General features: G+C 39.4%; 1 protein-coding gene across 1 annotated transcript; it reads left to right on the forward strand.

Annotated features, from left to right (window-relative positions):
* The first annotated feature begins 11,419 nt into the window (after positions 1-11,419).
* On the forward strand, positions 11,420-14,486 carry LOC104707270 (transcription factor TT8). Its single transcript, XM_010423586.3, has 7 exons — positions 11,420-11,787; positions 11,857-12,108; positions 12,489-12,585; positions 12,778-12,792; positions 12,884-12,940; positions 13,187-13,445; positions 13,526-14,486. The coding sequence occupies exons 1-7, from the start codon at positions 11,651-11,653 to the stop codon at positions 14,254-14,256; spliced, it is 1,548 nt and encodes a 515-aa protein (XP_010421888.1). The 5' UTR covers positions 11,420-11,650; the 3' UTR covers positions 14,257-14,486.
* Positions 14,487-20,177: the final 5,691 nt, after the last annotated feature.

Consider the following 20,177-nt stretch of genomic DNA (forward strand, 5'->3'; position numbering starts at 1 on the left):
AGTTTGTTTTCTTCCTCTGTTCTAACTTATAACTTCGAAGAACCGAACCGAGATTTGGTTATAGATCTAATAATTTCCGGTTTGTTATATTTGTAGATAACCGAAATATTTAGAAGGAAGCAACTATTTGAACATAACTAATATGATGAGGTATAATGAAGCTGTGTATATGAAAATAGATAAGAGTGAAAGTGCTTCTCATGGTTTCCTTTGAGGAGGCATCACACCAGGATATTACTTTTTAACAAGGTGGGTTTAGTTGCATTGGTGTGATGTTGTCAACCACAATAGAAGCCTTAAATGGCCAAAGAACAATTCCACACAAAGCTTTGGAGCAAAAGGATGGTCAAGTAATTAACTTCCACTAGCTCGTAAGTGAAATTGAAATAGAATAGAATAGAATGCAAAAGTTGTTTATTTCATTGAGTAGAATAGGTATTTATACACGTAGAAGTTGCCTATTGTGATAGAAGCGTATCTTTAGTAAATATATGATGTATATCTTAATACTCCCCTCACGTTGGTAAGTCGTAATTACGAATTCCTAAGGTGGACAATAGAAAATCAAACTGCGGTTTCGGGAAAAATTTGGTAAGCAGATCAACCACTTGGTCATGAGTAGAAATCAATTTGTCCTGAACCGCGTCCTGAACTTGATGACAGTCACGCTCAATGTGCTTAATACGTTCGTGGAAGACGGGATTAGCGGCAATATGAATCGCCGCTTGACTATCACAAAAGAGTGGAATGGGATGATCGTGGAGAACGCCAAGAGTTGTCATAAGTGCCTTCAACCACTTTATTTCCTTGAGTATAGGCCATAGCACGGTACTCTGCTTCAGCAGACGAGGACGGCACTGTCTTTTGCTTCATAGTCTTCCAAGAGATTGGAGAGTCACCGAGATACATGATATATGCAGAGAGAGAGCAACGCGTGCGAGGACATGCACTATGATCCAAATCACAATACGCCGTGAGAGACAAGGAACTGTCAGAGCGAAGGAAAATAACTTGAGCGGGCGACCCTTTGAGATAGGACACAAGACGGAGAGCAGCTTCCCAGTGAGCAACCAAAGGTGTCTGCATAAACTGAGAGAGGATGTGAACAGCATAAGACAGATCCGGACGTGTAATTGTGAGATAAATGAAGCGACCGACAAGCCTGCGATATTGCGCCGAATCATCAGACTCCAAACTTTTCACTGAACCGAGATGGTGATTAACCTCCATGGGAACGCCGGATGGTTTACAGGCGAGCATACCTGCTTCACGAATAATATCTAACACATATTTTTGTTGAGAGACACAAAACCCATCAGGTCCACATGAAACTTCGAGGCCAAGAAAGTACTTCAACTTGCCAAGATCTTTCATATGAAAAATTTTGTGTAGCTGACCCTTGAAACTGTTGATGGCAGCGAGATCATTGCCAACAACAATTAAATCATCCACATAGACGAGAACATGAATGACGCTAGAGCCGCACTTGAGAGAGAACAAAGAATAATCTTCATAACTTTGAGTAAAACCAAGCCGTCGGAGTGCAGTAGACAACTTAGCAAACCAACAGCGGGGAGCCTGTTTAAGTCCATACAATGACTTGCAAAGACGACAGACCTTTAAAATCAGTGCCTGGTTTCTGATGGTTATCCATCGCTACCAGACGAGCTTTGTGACGTTCAAGAGTACCATCAGAGTTAAATTTGAGTTTGTAGACCCACTTACTATTGATAGCCTTCTTTCCAAGAGGCAAGTCGGTGAGGTCCCAAGTATGATTTGCTTCAAGAGCAGCAATTTCTTTTTGCATGGCTTCACACCATTCTTTAATACGAATTGCATCTTTGAAGTGTGTGGGTTCTGAACTATCAAGTATAGCGGCAAGAAAAGCAATGTGGTTGGCTGAAAAACCCACGTCGGTTAGATAATCAGAGATAAGATACAATACCTTACCAGAAACCAAAGACGAGGAAGTTGAAGAGGGGAGATCAGAGGTGAGAACGTGAGAGGAGGAGTGTTGTGAAGGAACAACATAGTCTTTGAGCAAAATAGAAGGTAGTTTCTTCCGATGACCTTTCCCCAACAATTCAGGTAGTCCCGGAGATGCAGGTTCAGTGGAGAGAACTTGTTCCGGAGGGGGAACAACTGGAGTTGGAGCGACAGGAACAGCAGAGGTGGGATCGACCGATCCAGGAACAGGATTGACCGATCCAGGAACAAGATTGACCGATCCAGGAACAGGGTCGACCGATCCAGGGACAAGATCAATCAGTGGCGGATCCACTGAAGTAGGAACAACTATGTGAGTAGACTCTGTAGCCAATGGTGAAACCAATGAACCAGAAGAAGGCTGCACCGGTAAGAACCAATCATCCTCATCAACTGCCGTGACAGGAGTCAGAACGTAAGGAAGAGGCAGATCTGAAGAAGCGTAAGGAAAAACATCCTCTTGAAACCGAACATCCCGACTCATTAAGATTTTTCCTGATTCAAGATCATATACGCGCCAAGACTTCTTGCCATACGGATAACCAAGAAACACACATTTACGACTACGGGATGCAAACTTGTCTTTATTGCGAGGACGAATGTGAGCATAACACAAACACCCAAATGTGCAAAGCATAGCATAAGACGGACGTTGAGCAAAGAAAACCTCATACGGTGTTTTACCGTGTAACACGGTAGATGGAGTGCGGTTTATGAGAAATGTGGCTGTCAAAATACTCTCACCCCAAAACTTTACGGGAAGATTCCCTTGAAAAAGGCAAGCACGAGCGACATTAAGAATGTGACGATGTTTTCTTTCGACACGTCCATTTTGTTGCGGAGTATCAACGCATGAGGTTTGATGTAGAATACCGTGGTCCTGAAGATACGAAGTAAGGCACATAAATTCTTTACCATTATCACTGCGGATCGTCTTGACCCTTTTACCGAATTGACGTTCGGTCATGGCACAAAAATTTTGGATAAGATGAGAAACTTCAGACTTGGCCGACATGAGATAAGTCCAAACAGACCGAGAGAAATCATCAACAATAGTAAGAAAATAGACAGCACCAGTAGTAGAAGGAGTGCGGCATGGTCCCCAAACATCGCCATGAACAAAGAAAAACATTCCATTGTTTTATTAATGCTAATAGGAAAAACCTCTCTTGTTTGTTTAGAACGAAAACAAATATCACAACTCTCAATCTTGTGTAAGTCTTGGGAAGATTGATGACATTCGGGTAAAGATAACAACACACTAGTAGAAGGATGTCCTAATCTACGATGCCACAAAGCTCCTGATGACGCAGACGCGGTTGAAGCTGTGTGAGCACGAGCAGCCAAGACACCCGTAAAATAGTAGACTCCCTCACGTTCTTCCCCCGCCCCAATCAAAGTCCTCGAAAAACAGTCCTGTAAGAAACACAATGTGTCAGTAAATATGGCAATGGAACTAGTTTGTTTAAGCAGCTTGGAGACAGAGATCAATGTGCAATCAAAATCAGGAACAAACAACACATCGTGAAGCTTATATGTGTTATTGAGCTGTAGCGTGACGCATTTAGTAACGCGGGAAGCCGTTCCATCCGGCTTGGTAACCCGTGATGGTATAATATCAAAAACATCTTGCAGAATAGAACTATCTCCTGTCATATGGTGAGACGCACCAGTATCAATAATGACATCAGTAAGATTAGTTTTACCCGATAACCGTTTGGACGAAATATTAGGACGTTGTGCTTGAAGAAGAGAGATTTGATGAGAGATCTGATCATTGGCGGGAACCGAAGAGGAAGGCTTAACATAAGCATTGATAACTCTTCCACGACCATGGCCTATGCCTCTGTTAGACCGACCTCCTCATTGAACTGGTCTGGATTCAAACCGAGGCATGGTGTCCCTTGTATCGGAAGATCCCCAACTGCCTCCTTTTTGTTCATAGTACCAATCGGGAAATCCATGAAGCAAGAAACATTCGGTCACGTCATGACCTTGCCTACGACAGTGTGTACAAGTACGTTCACGAGGTTTAGAAGTGGAGAAAGCTGCAACCTGTGTAGATGATTCAGAATGAACTGAGAAACCAATAGCATCGGACTTGGTTGTTTCCTTGGAGCGGACATTATCGAGATTCTGTTCTTCCCGAATGACTCGAGAGTAAACTTGATTGAGAGAAGGCAAAGGATCTTCATCGGTAAGTTTAGAACGGAGATTAGCAAAACGTGGCAAATCAAGACCGAAGAGGAACTGGTGAATCTGGTCGTCTTCATGCTCCTTGGCCGTGTAAGGAGCAGCTTCACATCGACATACACAACGAGATGTGTAGTTATGAATTTCCTCCCATAACTTAGATAACCGCCCGTAGTATTGAAGAACGTATTGGCCATCTTGTTTGCATAAGGAAATCTCATCTTTGATGACTTGTTTCCTAACACCATTGCCCACAGAGAAACGAACACGAAGACTCTCCCACAACATGGAAGCTTCAGAGATAAAAGAGACAATAGATTTGATCTGAGGATCTATCGAGGTATGAATCCAACCGATAATCATGGAGTTCACAGCTAGCCACTGAGCAAGCTTTGGATCAGCTGAGGGTTTAGGTGTTGTCCCATCAATAAACCCTAGTTTTTGCTTGGCTTGAAGGGAGTTACGTAGTTCGGTCGCCCATTCTGAATAATTGTCTTCCCTCAGAAAAACTGAAGAAATCAAGCATCCAGGGTTACCAGAGGAGCTAAGCGAGTATGGGTTGGACGTTGCAACGACGAGTTGGTTTCCAGCGTTGGTGGTTGCTGGTGTAGAAGAAAGAAATTATGTGACATTGATGATAGAACAAACAGAAGTATAGAAGTAGACAACAGCGGCGAGAAGAAAAAAAATAGAATTATGTCACAGAATTTTTCTGCTCTGATACCATGAAATAGAATAGAATAGAATGCCAAAGTTGTTTATTTTATTGAGTAGAATAAGTATTTATACACATAGAAGTTGCCAATTGTGATAGAAGCGTATCTTTAGTAAATATATGATGTATATCCTAATAGAAATACGCAGGCGCTTCACCCCGGTACGCAGTATCATATACGTGACCAGTTACTTTACGCCACGGGATGACTTTAGCAGTGAATCCTGAACCACATTAATGACCACATCATTGGTTTACAAGTCCTACCAACCGGTTTGGACCTGGTCTTTATATAATATTGAGCAAAACACAGTAGACCGAAAGTGAACTTTTTGTTAGTATCTCTACAATGATGCATTATTTTTCTTCAACTATATGACCCAATTTTCAAATAGTTCACTCTCATCATAAACCCGGGTCCTCCAAATTTCATTCTGTTGATGTACGAAATCGACAATGTAAATAATACGAATATTAGTGGGGATAAATCGGAACTGGTCCTTTTATTAACGTAGAATTGAAGGTGAGAGTTTACGGAAAATACAATCAAAGATCTAAGCGCAATTAATACGAGAATAAATGTTCTTTTCTCTCTGATTTCTTAGATTTCGGATCCTGAGCCTGATAGTGACCTCTGGTATTTATAATAGACCATTGACCTAGGAATCCTTCTGAAAATGACGATTTTGCCCCTGCGGCCAGATGGGCTGATTTTTTTACTTAAAACCCTAAAATCTGGTGTATCTTCAGTTTGGGCCTCACCAAATGTTGGGGGCAAAGTCCATATCCAACAATGGTCCCCTCCCCCTAGTCCGATGAGCGATGGCTTGCTTGAGCTCGTCGGGTTCTATTATGCGTCTCTTGGTCATCTTGCGAAAGGAACAAAAGATTTTAGGAGCTTGGCATGTACTTGTAGAGTTCGAAACCCTCCGGAAGGTTTTGGGATGAATAGTGCGTTTCACACATTTTTTGAGATATTTGGAAAGTTCTCGGATGCCCAACTCTCGAAGGTGTGGTGGATTTTGAACGAGAGTTTTGAGGGTTCTATATGTAGCCGTGTTCGTCGATCGGATCTCGTGGCTCCACGGTCACGTGTGAAGATGGTTGAAGGTATGGACGTCTCGTCGTGATGATGGTCGTTGCGCTATGGCTTGTTGATTTGGAGAGTTGTGAAATATTCAAGGCTTTGGCGCGATGGAGCGGCTTGGAACGAGGCATAGAGCTTGATACGGGGCATGTAGCAACTTGATACGCGGCGTGAAGCAGCTAGATATGCAGCGTGAAGCGACTTGATATGAGGCGCAAAGGTGCTTGATATGAGGCGCAGAGCTGCATGATAGGAGGTGTGGAGTGGCTTGGTACCTATTGGCGCGTCGGCTCATTCGAAGGCGTGCTGGCCTTGGGGCGATGATCTGAGAGGCGCGTAGTTCTTCCAGTGACGATGCGTGTGTGTATTGACGCTAGGGCGTGTTCTGCCCAAATTTTGTTGGCGCGCTAGTCATGACGAGGAGATCGTAGAAGCGCGTTCGACACGGTGGCGCGTAAGAGCCTGAAGGTTACGCACTAGTCGTGGAAATCCGCGATTTGAGTGGTTGTTGTGAGTATGTTATCGTGGCGTCGAGTCGTGCGTACAAAACGAGGAGATGACTTAGCTTGACGTGGCTAGGACATTACGAGGAAGTCGTGGCGTGAATATGATCTCCGTAGTTACGCGTAGACGCGATCCAGCGATCAAGGCTTTGTGTTTTTTTTTTTTTTTTTTTTTTTGTTATTGCGAACTTTGTTGCTTCATGAACTTGGTCATTCGTATTTTATTGATGATCTTGGCAAAGGTTGATTATTGCTGATTTTTGTCGCTCAAAGTTAGATTATTGCGAAATTACCCTCAAAATAGAGATGCGATGTTTTTGTTATTTACAGGGCATATTTTGTAGTGCAGGACGTCTCCTGGCTTACTCTAGATATGTTGCTCCCCAAAACGTTTTGAGTAGACAAGACGGACTTGTTGTACTGTTTTAGGTGCGGTACGCGTGACCGGCTTACCCTGTGGGTGCTGCAGGAATTGCGTGTGTTCGAGTCGGGGTCTCGGCTTACTCACTCCGCTTCCTGCTAGCTTTTTGCGAGTCTGGGCTCGGCTTATAAATCTTTACCAAAGTAAGGATGTGGATTATTTCACCACTGCACCCATGCGGAGCGCTTGCGAGTATGGACTCGGCTTAGAATCTTTACAAAAGTAAAGTTTGTGGATTATTTCACCACTGCATTCATGCGGAACGCGTTTAAAATCGAACACCTGGCCAGGGCGACGATGTGCAAGATAATCGTCAGCAATGCAGCATTGCCTGAAAACTCATTGGCTGCGGCTCTTGCGTCTGGCTTATCCCGTAAGTACTTAGAGATAATCATATCCACAAGAATGTTAAAGCAAGAGCTCGATATTGTCGAGCGTGTTCTCTTTTTTTTTTTTTTTTTTTGGCATGAGAGGTTCTCGTAGCACCAAGTATGACAAGTATGGCTCATTGATGCGTTATAGTGAATGTGCGGAGGTTTGCCGGCGGTCCAGTCTGGTGGGTGCGCGTACAATGGCGAGATGGCGAGATGGATGATCTGTCGATGCGTCGACTTTGATGTTTGTCCAATCTGGCGTCAATGGATGATGGCGAGATGTCGAGATGGATGATGCGTCGATGCATCGAAACCATGGCTGGCTTGAGATTCTGGCATGTAGGCGTGTTGCGCGGTCATGTCTCGCAAGGCACAGAGATGGCGAGATCGAAGGTGTGTTCGCGAGATGCTATCGAGGGTGGTAGGAGAATCGCACAAAATGTCTTGCTGGCTTGTTGGGCGCCGATGCGCAGAAGATGACGTGTGATGTTGGAGGACGAGTTGGTTGTGGCGTGAATTCATGGAACGGCGACGGGTGACGTATGATGACGTACTCGATAATTGTTGTGCTTGTTGTTCTGGGCTCGAGAGTGGTGAGGTCGAGCGAGAAATGCGAGCTCGAGAATACAAGATCGAGAGTGGCAAAATCGAGAGTGCGAGATTGAGCGAGAGGTTGGAGCCCAAGAGTGCGAGATCGAGCGAGAGTTGCAAGCTCAAGAGTGCGAGATCGAGCGAGAGTTGCAAGCTCAAGAGTGCGAGATCGAGCGAGAGTTACGAGCTCAAAAGTGCGAGATCGAGCGAGAGTTGCGAGCTCAAGAGTGCGAGATCGAGCGAGAGTTGCGAGCTCAAGAGTGCGAGATCGAGCGAGAGTTGCAAGCTCAAGAGTGCGAGATCGAGCGAGAGTTGCAAGCTCAAGAGTGCGAGATCGAGCGAGAGTTGCGAGATCGAGCGAGAGTTACGACCTTAAGAGTGCGAGATCGAGCGAGAGTTGTGAGCTCAAGAGTGCGAGATCGAGCGAGAGTTGCGAGCTCAATCGAATGTGCGAGATCATGAGTGGCGAGCTCTATCAAGAGTTACGAGATAGAGGGTTGCGAGCTCAAGCGAGAGTTGCGAGATCGAGACTTTTGCGTACGAGATCGTGGTGAGATCGAGACCTTTGCGTATGAGATCGAGACTTTTGCGTATGAGATTGTGGCGAGATCGAGACTTTTGCGTACGAGATTGTGGCTAGATCGTGACTTTTGCATATGAGATCGTGGCTAGATCGAGACTTTTGCGTACGAGATCGTGGCTAGATCGAAACTTTTGCGTAAGAGATCGTGGTGAGATCGAGACTTTTGCGTACGAGATCGCGGCTAGATCGAGACTTTTGCGTATGAGATCGTGGCGAGATCTATCGAGAATTTTGCGTACGATATCATGGCGAGATGAAGACTTTTGCGTACGAGATCGTGGCTAGATCGAGACTTTTGCAAACGAGATCGTGGCGAGATCGAAACTTTTGCGTACGAGATCGTGGCTAGATCGAGAAGATGGCGAGGTCGCCGAGTACGGGACATGTTGTGATGTCAGCAAGCTCGCGTTCGCGTATGATTGTTTGCGTATGGGCATGGTGGATACGAGGATATTGGTGTGATTGCTTGCTGCGAGTGAAGAGTGCTCGTGTAGGCGTGCTTATCGTGGAGAGTACTCGGCGAGCTTGGGACTTGGTGTACTCGTCGCTGCGGGTTGCGAGGTGATGTCGGTGGGTTCTCGATGGTAGGGGAACAGTGTTCGGGACGCAGAGGAGGGCGCGCTGATGACGGATGCATGGGAGTGGTGGTACGCAAGACGTCGGGCAGTGCGCGGTATGCAGGACGCAGGACGCCGGGCCGTGCGCGTTGACAGGTGTTGGGCGCGCGATGTGCGGCAATTACGTATACGATTGTGTGAGATGGTTAGGGCGATGCGCGTAGTGCTTACGGCTATGTGATTGATTGAGGCGATGCCACCAGCTACACGATTAAGGAGCGTAGCGCCTATGGCTATGCTGTTGATGGACGGAGCGCCTATGGCTCCGCGATTAGGGAGAGTAGCGCCTACGGCTACACCATTGGAGGACGGAACGCCTACGGCACCGCCATTGGTGAATGTGGTGCCTATGGCTACACGATCTCCTGGAACAGTGCCTTCCGTGGTGTGCTTGTTCGGGATGGTGACTCTGGCAGTGTTCAGTTCTTCGCCTTCGACTGCGGCTGCTTTGGTCCTATCGGCGCCTTAGGATTGGTTCGTCGTAGCACAGGTGCGCCCCCAAATGGTTGGCCTAGGAGACACGACGCGAGCTGCAGGAGAGCGCGGCGCGGAAGAGTCGACGCCTTCGTTGCTGGAGAGACGGTGTGAGACATTCTTTTGGTTTTCCGAAAACGCTTTCGTCTTCAAATTCTTTTCGTCAAAGAAAGGATTCCGTCTAGCCCCACAGTGGGCGCCAAATTGTTGATGTACGAAATCGACAATGTAAATAATACGAATATTAGTGGGGATAAATCGGAACTGATCTTTTTATTAACGTAGAATTGAAGGTGAGAGTTTACGGAAAATACAATCGAAGATCTAAACGCAATTAATACGAGAATAAATGCTTTTTTCTCTCTGATTGCCAAGATTTCGGATCTTGTGCCTGATAGTGATCTCTGGTATTTATAATAGACCATTGACCTAAGAATCCTTCTGCAAATGATGATTTTGGCCCTGCAACCAAATGGGCTGATTTTTTGACTTAAAACCTTAAAATCTGGTGTATTTTCAGTTTGGACCTTCCCAAATGTTGGGGCAAAGCCAATATCCAACACATTTGTTGTAAATATTGTAATCCAACGAATAATGCTTGCTAAAACACTTTCTGCTAATGTCATTTTCAAAGAACGCAAAGTATAGAATTCAGATTGTTATAATTGGTACGACTTGTCCACTTCAGGAATAGAAGAACTTGGGTTTTAGCTTGGTAACATTTGTGACCATTCTCTCCTTTATGTACTAAATCACTTTTTTTTTTGACTAACTCAGTCTCTCATTTCTATACTAAAAAGCATATTGTTTTTTATTCTTGGTATTTGAATCATCATTTTCAATAAGAAATAAGTTAACAACATACGTTTAAAAAAAAAACAAAGATACAGAAGCAACAATAAATCACTCCACGTGGCCGTCAGAGATACATATTTACTGGTGAAAGACTAATTCAGAAGTAGAAAAAAAAAGTAAGTAATAAACAGAACACAGAAGCAAAATCCAAGCAACATTTATTTTTGTCGACAAAACAAGCCAAGAAACATTCAATGTTGGTTTTGTCTAATTAACCAGGTCTACACTACCCATATCCATACGATTACCCGACTGTATGTCGTACTCACATGTGTACGTATCAGTTTCTATCTATAATTATATTATCTATATTTCAAAATACGATTTTATAAGACATTATTTAATTGGAAACCATAGTGGCTAGCAAATTACCATCAATTTTAAATTAGAAACTCAAATTGTGTGAAACATCTCATTCTTCTTTAATACACCAAACCATTTTCTTCATTCTTTACTTACCGGTCAGGTCAACAATTCTACCATTCCCCATATTGTTAATGTCTCTTTTGATCATTATTAAAAGAATAATAATGTTTCTTCAATAATTCTCGAATTTGAACATTTTTATCCATGCATAATTTTGCTGAATATATTAAAAAAAAATATGTAAAAAAACGAAATAATTTATTTGCTTCTTGTAGCAGTAAAACAAGTCAAAGCAACGTCTGTTTTCTATTGTTTGTCAGTTAGCTATTTTATCTACTACAATATGTTATGCCTTTCTGAACAAAAACATTTAAATAACATAATAAAAAATATCCATTGTGCAATTTTATTTGTCCAATTAGTGGACGACACGTATACAAAATACATATCTCTTTTCATTATTTCACTTGTATATATATATATATATATATATATATATATATATATATATATATATATATATACTACTTTCGTATCCAACGTCTGGTGAACCAACCAGTCAGAAAACTCAAAAGTCAATTTTGAATACATCTTTTAAGTTTTGGTCATGCATTCATATATATACATGGAATAAATTGAACTAAATTACACAACTCTACTTATGTCAACTGTCGCAAAAACATTAAGATCGCATGTATACATGCATATTTGCAAAATCTGTGGTCCCATTCCATTTTAAATCACCATCAATCGAAATAGTTTATGAGAGTAGATATATATATCTTCTTCTTATATGTTAACAACCCTTCAAAGTTGTAAATTATTATATTTTACTCTGTTTATCAAAGAGAGAGGTCTAACACAAGTTTTCATCTCCGGGAATTGATGGATGGATCAATTAATATTCCGACAGAGAAATCTGCCGGAGCTGATAAAAGGGAGCTTCAAGGGCTGCTTAAGGAAGCGGTTCAATCTGTGGAGTGGACTTATAGTCTGTTCTGGCAATTTTGTCCGCAACAACGGTTCGTTTCTTATTTATTTCATCCATCTCTCACAACACAACCATAATATCTATATTTCAATATTTTTAGGGTATTGGTGTGGGGGAATGGATACTATAACGGTGCAATAAAGACGAGAAAGACAACTCAACCAGCGGAGGTGACGGCAGAAGAGGCTGCACTAGAGAGGAGCCAACAGCTGAGGGAGCTTTACGAGACGCTTTTAGCGGGAGAGTCAACATCGGAAGCGAGAGCATGCACCGCATTATCGCCAGAGGATTTGACGGAGACTGAATGGTTTTATCTAATGTGTGTCTCTTTCTCTTTCTCTCCTCCTTCAGGGTACATAACTTTCTCTCTACTCTAGTTTCTTAATTTGGTCATATTTTTCTTCTGTAAGTGAAGACAAAAATAGTATTGTGTGTTAAATGCAATCACAAAATATTGTGTTGACATTAAAGAGAAACTGAGGAGGTTGAGTTACTTTAATAAGAAAAGGAATGTGAGTTAATGAAAACGTCATATGTACACACACACACTCCATTTTGATGAACATAATTAGGACCGTTGAGATTCTCATTGTTTGGTGTGATTGATTATCTAAAGTAGAAGCATGAATATATATTACATAAATGCATAACAAAATGGGTTAGTTATGGGTATACTTAATGCTTTCCTCTATGTGGTAAAAATATAAATGTGAGAAGTAGTAATTTTTGTAGGATGCCAGGAAAAGCGTATGCGAGGAGGAAGCATGTATGGCTAAGTGGTGCAAATGAGGTTGACAGTAAAACTTTTTGTAGGGCTATTCTCGCTAAGGTAAATAAATTTTATTTTTATCCATTCAACAACTATACTATATGTGTACACTAACAGTACGCAACTATCGACGTCTATACGACTATACCTATATATATTTAATAATACACCTTTATATATTATCTCAAATTAATGATTTTTTCTTGTTGTTTTTGGGATGTTCCTTTTACGTCGGTCAATATAATACTTAAGAGTGCCAAAATTCAGGTAAAAATTTTCTTTATTATTTAACTCATTTTAGTATCATTTACACATTTATTTTGTATTCTGATGAAAAATGTAATTTGACAAAACGCAGACAGTGGTTTGTATTCCCATGCTTAATGGTGTTGTGGAACTTGGCACAACGAAGAAGGTATAATAGTGTTTATGTACCTCTCTCTTTATTATTCCCTTGTTAATGAGATATATAAAAAAATGTAAAAATAGCGTATATAACTATATTATAATTACATATGGGGTAACATATATATAATAATCTTAAATTGTGCATAAGTTTTGTTTGAAAAAGCCTAGCTAGATATAATGATGTTAAAATATGGAAGGGATAATTAAGGTTGGTGGATCATGGATGCATGATTTGTTATATTTGTGTGTGAAGGTAAAAGAAGATGTAGAGTTTGTTGAGCTAATAAAGAGTTTCTTCATTGGCTACTCTAATTCGATCCCAAAGCCTGCTCTTTCTGAACACTCCACCTACGAAGTGCATGAAGAAGTTGAAGAAGAAGAAGAGGAAGAAGAAGAAGAAGAAGAAGAGATGACAATGTCAGGGGAGATGAGGCTTGGCTCTCCTGATGATGACGACGTCTCCAATCAAAATCTACGCTCTGATCTTCATATAGAATCAACCCACACGTTAGGTATATATATACCTTTAAGCAACTTATATATTTTTATTCTTTGCTGTATCTAACACTCTTATCATCTGTATGTTATATAGATACACACATGGACATGATGAACTTAATGGAGGAAGGTGGAATTTACTCTCAGACAGTAACAACACTTCTCATGTCGCATCCCACGAGTCTTCTTTCAGATTCAGTTTCCACATCTTCTTACGTCCAATCATCTTTTTCCACGTGGAGGGCTGAGAATGTCAAAGACCATCAGCGAGTGGAGTCGCAATGGATGCTCAAACACATGATCTTGAGAGTTCCTTTCCTCCATGACAACACTAAAGATAAGAGTCTTCCTCGGGAAGACCTGAACCACGTAGTGGCAGAGCGACGAAGGAGAGAGAAGTTGAACGAGAAATTTACAACGTTGAGATCAATGGTTCCATTTATGACCAAGATGGATAAAGTATCAATCCTTGGAGACACTATCGAGTACGTAAATCATCTTAGAAAGAGAGTACACGAGCTTGAGACTACTCATCATGATAAACAACATAAGCGCACACGTACTTGTAAGAGAAAAACATCGGAGGAGGTGGAGGTTTCCATCATAGAGAGCGACGTTTTGTTAGAGATGAGATGTGAGTACCGAGATGGTTTGTTGCTTGACATTCTTCAGGTTCTTCATGATCTTGGTATAGAGACTACCTCGGTTCATACCGCGGTGAACGACGGTGATTTCGAGGCGGAGATAAGGGCAAAAGTAAGAGGGAAGAAAGCAAGCATCGTTGAGGTCAAAAGAGCCATCCACCAAGTCATTATACATAATTAATACTAGTCTATAGATCCTAACTTTTCGTTGATGTCAACTCTAGATAAGGATAACTAAACGTATTTTTGTTTTAGCCTCACGTATCTTGCAATATGATCAGTTACTTACATATATAGGCCCCGTTGTTCCGAGTAGGAGTACGGAAGCAACATATAAATGCAAATGTACTAGATGTCATGTTGTTCGTTTGTCCAATTTAATATTTTATATGAATGCTGTATTTGGATGCAGTTTCAGTTGCAACCAAAACATCGTATTTGGATGGATACAAGTAGATCAGTTCCTTTGCAGTTTTAATTCAAATTTGACAAAATATTACCGTCGAAAAAATTATTTAAATGTAAACAAGTCTGTGCCAAAATTCGTCCACTTATAAGGCTGCTTAATATTGGACTGGCCCCATTCGATTATTTGATTTCGATATGAACTGCACGTAGAGTTTAGAAATCAAACCGGATTCAATCAACGTTAACTTCATTTATTAACCAAAGTTATCTACTTGGACCAAAACTGATAGTCAGGGTCAAGATAAACCAAGGTCAATCCGGTTTTAATTTCAGAACTAAATAATACCGGTTTAAACTAAAATTAGATTCAAAATCGATTTTGTTTTAAAATTCAAGCAAGCTGAACCAAAAACTAAATCAATGAGAAAGAAAGACTCACGTATCTAATGAGATTAGTGATGATCATCCAATGTCTTTTTTGAAGTTGATGATAATTGACAAATTAAACCAACCTTAAAGATTAACAAACCGAGTATGATAAACAAAAAACAAGGAGAAGTAAAAGAAGTGAGAAACTACCAAAAAAAATAGTTTGAAGGTAAGATGAAAGCTTAGCAATTTGGTTAGAAAAACAGATACTATCAGAAAATAAGAGGATTTTGCCCATAAAAAAAAAAGAAAAAGCTCAGAAAATAGGAGGAGAAAAGGTGACAACTTAGTTTTGCTCATCAGTTGGGCAGCAAATGACACTTAAGTGTATCTGTTATGGATCCGAATGGTAACAGCGGATTTGGTTGTACAGTACAAACGATTTGATAGTGCAGTACGGTTGAACTGCAGTACGTGCGGGACAAATGTATTTGCGGAACAAGTGCGGTTAATGCAAAATAAGCGGTATAAAATAATGTTTGATACTTTTATTGGTAAAAAATCTATTTGCGGTACGGATTTGGTATTATTTTATTAATAACTAATATAATTATATATATATCATAAATAAACATTAAAGACAAATATTTCATATTAATATATTTATAGATGTAAATTTTTTCTTTATTGTTAGTGAAATTGTATTTTCATTTATTATTTATGAAATTTAAAACCCAAAATTTATTCTAAATTAATCATGTAAACTTTTGTTCATTAAATTAACAAAAATAGTGAAAAGATACATTTAAAAAGTAAATGATTTATGAATTATTTTAACAATTTAAATTAAGAAACATGTTTAAAATAGAGACATTTTTTGAAATATAATATGTTGGTTATTGTTCCTTTTATTAATCATAAATTTGGTGCGTTTTTAGAAATAATCCGCTGGGTATTTGGTGGTGTGATAAACAAAGGAGGTCAATTGTGTATTATTATGGTTTAAAAAACGCAAATGAGTTGTTTTTGTTATAAATAATTGTTTGATTTTGTGGTGAATTGGGATACTGATAGAGAGAAATTTTATACCCGCATAAAGATTGGGATACTGAGTAAAAGAGAGATGAGAGAGAGAGAGAGAGATTTTACTTCTTCTATAATTGAAGTTTTTGTAAGTTATATGTGTATGTTACAATGATCAAATTCGATCGTTTATAGAGGTAAAAAACTAAGTTACTATGTGTGCATAGTGACGATGGGCTCCACACAAAATAATAATAAATGCATAATATTATACACATGCGTATCATTTGTTGACATTGTATACGTCTTCTTTTTCTGATTTTCACAACACTTCCCTTGGAGACCAGTGTCACTATGTCTCTTGCATAATGTCTTCTGTTGCCTCATTAAAAATATTTCTAGGAAAAACCCAGTGGGAAAAACCTTAGTAAGGTAAAAAGAGTACAACTTCGCAAGCTCCCCCTCGACTGATCAGGATTGCATCTTACAACTCTTGTTGACGACGGATTCCAATGTTGTGGACATGTTTCCTGAACATAGTCGTGGGTAATGACTTTGTGAAGAGATCTGCAGAATTCTCGGATGATCGAACATATCTTACTTCAATGTCTTTATTCTTCACGAGTTCTTAGGTGTATGAAAAGAACTTTGGAGGGATATGTTTGGTTCTATCACTTTTGATATACCTTTCCTTTGTTTGGGCAACACATGCAACATTGTCTTCATATAAGATAGTTGGCTCTATATCCCCTCAAATTCCCCTTTCAAATAGTTTGTTGCTTTCTGTATTTCATGTTGAGTCTCGATTATATTAAGATCATCAACATATACCGCGATTATCCCAAATCTGAAGTTTGTTTTCTTGATTAAAACACATGGGCATATAGGATCATTCATATATCCTTCTTTTGTTAAATGCTCACTGAGACAATTATACCACATACGTCTAGACTGATTTAACCCATATAATGATTTTTGCAACTTTATTGCACATAACTCTTTAGATTTAGCTTTTAATGCTTCTGGCATATTAAATCCATAAAGAACTCTCATATAGATATCAGTATCTAATGATCCATATAATTATGGTGTAACAACATCCATGAGATGCATTTCTAGATTTTCGCCAGCTGCTAGACTCATTAGAAATCTAAATGTTATTGCATCCATAACGAAGGAATATGTTTCCTCATAATCAATCCCGAGTCTTTGAAAAAATCCTTGAGCTACAAGGTGAGCTTTATATCTCGTAATTTCATTTTTCTCATTTTGTTTTCTAACAAATACCCAATTGTATCCAACCGGTCTCACATTTTCAGCTGTGAGTACAATAGGTCTGAATACATTTCGTTTATTAAGCGAGTCAAGTTTGACTTGTATTGCATCTTTCCATTTTGTCCAATCATGTCTCTTTTGACATTCATATACAGACTTTAGTTTCGGATCCTCACTTTCCTCATCTATTTCCCTTGAAACAAGGTACGAAAAAGTGTCATCAGTATCATCGATTTTATTTCGATTCCATATCTTTCCATTATGGATATAGTTGATAGAAATATCATGATTATCTTCAAGCTCATGATGCTCAATACTTTCATTAGACTCATGATTCGTTTCTTCCAAAATGCTTTATGCTATTTTGGGCATATCATGCTTTTCAACTTCCTTTCGTTTTCTAGGATTTTTATCCTTAGAACCAACTGGCCTACCACGCTTCAAGCATGTTCTAGACTCTCGTGTATCATTTGCTTTTCCACGTTCCTGTGGTATTTCAATTCTAGAAGGAACATTTGCAGCTGGTATATCTGATTTAATTACCGTTTTGGTATCAACAAATGCATCAGGAAGTTGATTCGCTGCATATGCATGATTCGTCGAACTTCTATTCCAGACTGCTTGGTAGGAGGATCAAGGTGTAGCAAAGATGGTACACACCATTTGATATCTTTTCCTACTTGTTTATTTTCTCCCCTAGAACCGAGAAAACTTTCTCATCAAAATGACAATCGGCAAAACGTGCCATAATGACAACACCATTCTGTGGTTCTAGGTATCTTATAATTGATGGAGAATCACAACCAATACATATACCCAACCTTCTTTGTGGTCTCATATTTGTATGTTGTGGAGGTGCTATAGGCACATATACCGCACAACCAGAAGTCCTTAGATGGGATATATTTGGTTCTCGACCAAATGCTACTTGCAAAGGGGAATACTTATGATATGCACTTGGTCTTATCCGAATAAGTGCTTTTGCATGCAAGATGGCATGTCCCCATACAGAGGTTGGAAGTTTTGATCTCATGATCAATGGTATTGCAATCAATTGCAAACGTTTAATTTAATGATTCAGCCATACCATTTTTTGTATGAACATGGGCTACAGTATGTTCAACTTCAATTCCCGTTACCATGCAATAATCATTAAATACTTGGGATGTGAATTCACCCGCGTTGTCTAGTCTAACTCTTTTAATAGTATAATCAGAGAACTGAGTTAGAAATCTCGCAAATGCTAAATTTCGAGATGACAATAGACAAACATGTGACCATCTGCTAGATGCATCAATCAACACCATACAATAGTGGAATGGTCCACATGGTGGATGTAACGGTCCATATATATCGCCTTGAATTCGTTCAAGGAACTTTGGTGATTCTTTATCAATTTTGGTTGGCGATGGTCTTATGATCAATTTTCCAAGAGAACACGCTTTACATGTCATTTTATTCCCCTGATATATCTCATTAATTTTAATTGAATAACCATGTGAGCTCACTATAATTTTTTCGCATTATTGTAGTGCCTGGGTGACCAAGGCGATCATGCCACAATGTGAAATCTTCTGGATTTCTTTTGATCACAAGATGCGATTCTATTGCATCTATATAAGTATGATGCAAACCAAAAGGAAGTTCTGAAATTTTTCTAACACATGCCTTTTTCCAAATTTATTTGAAGTTATATACATACACTTCTTTCCATTCTCAGTGGTAGACTGAGTTTCATATCCTTGAAGGTATATGTCTTTGAAACTCAACAAATTGCTTTTAGAATTTGGAGAATATAAGGCATTCTTTATGGAAATCTTTGTTCCATTAGGTAATACAAAATTAGCTTTGCCACTTCCTTCAATCAAGTCTGTAATAAACATAAACATTAAAAATATAAGTAAATTTCATTTATAGAGAAACATATAATGATTATACATTATCTTATTTTATGAAACAACATTATTTTTTAAAACAACTGAAATACATAATACTTATATAATGGCATTACTGGAGACTATTAGTCTCACTACAAGCATTTCAGTTATCCGCATGAGCGGTCTCGTCGAAATCGTCCACAAAGTTAGATGCATCGAGGTACGATGTACCCTCAAAATGCTCCGTGAGGTTCACTTCTTTCCCTTTTCCCTTTTGGGACTCTTTGAACAATTTGCAAAGATGTTCAGGGGTTCGACATACATGGGCCCAATGCCATTTAGATCCACATCGATAACAGATGTTCTCACGCTTCTGTGCCCAGTAGAATAACATATAAAGTATAATGACATATCTATTTTAAATATATAATTATAATCCACCATATCGTGATCGTGCTAATAACGTGTTATAAATAAGTGTTTGATTTTGTGGTGAATATAATAAATAATATAGAGAAATTTTATACCCGCAGAAAGATTGGGATACTGAGTAAAAGAGAGATGAGAGAGAGATTTTACTTCTTTTGTAATTGAAGTTTTTGTAAGTTATATTCATATGTTACAATGATCGAATTTGATCATTTCTATAGAGGTAAAAAGGTAAGTTACTATGTGTGTATAGTGACAGTAGGCTCCACAAAAAATAGTAATAAACGCATAACGTTATACACATGCGCATCATTTGTTGACATTGTATACGTCTTCTTTTTCTGATTTTCACAACATTTTTAACTTTTTTGGAAAATTGCACACTATTGAAAGAAAACTATGATTGGTAATAATAACTAGTGTTTTACTTTTATGTATTGAAATACATACTTTACCATGCTTCCAATCAGAGCCTGAATGTCTCTATGACAGCTATTGATGAGTAAAAAAGCACAGAAAAATATATGTAGTAAATATGTGACTTATTATTATGTTATTAAATTTTGTTTCTCATTTTGAAATATTGGAAGAGTGGCCACAAGCAGATACTATAGGATTAAGGTAAATTAAATGTGTGGCGTGTGTTTCAGATTTTATAACGTTAGATTAATGCCACCAGTTCCAGGATGGTAGTTGGACTGCATTTATGGAAAACACCATG

Source organism: Camelina sativa, chromosome 8, assembly GCF_030686135.1.
Source record: "Camelina sativa cultivar CO46 ecotype springtype chromosome 8, ASM3068613v1".
In the NCBI taxonomy this organism is placed as follows: Eukaryota; Viridiplantae; Streptophyta; class Magnoliopsida; order Brassicales; family Brassicaceae; genus Camelina; species Camelina sativa.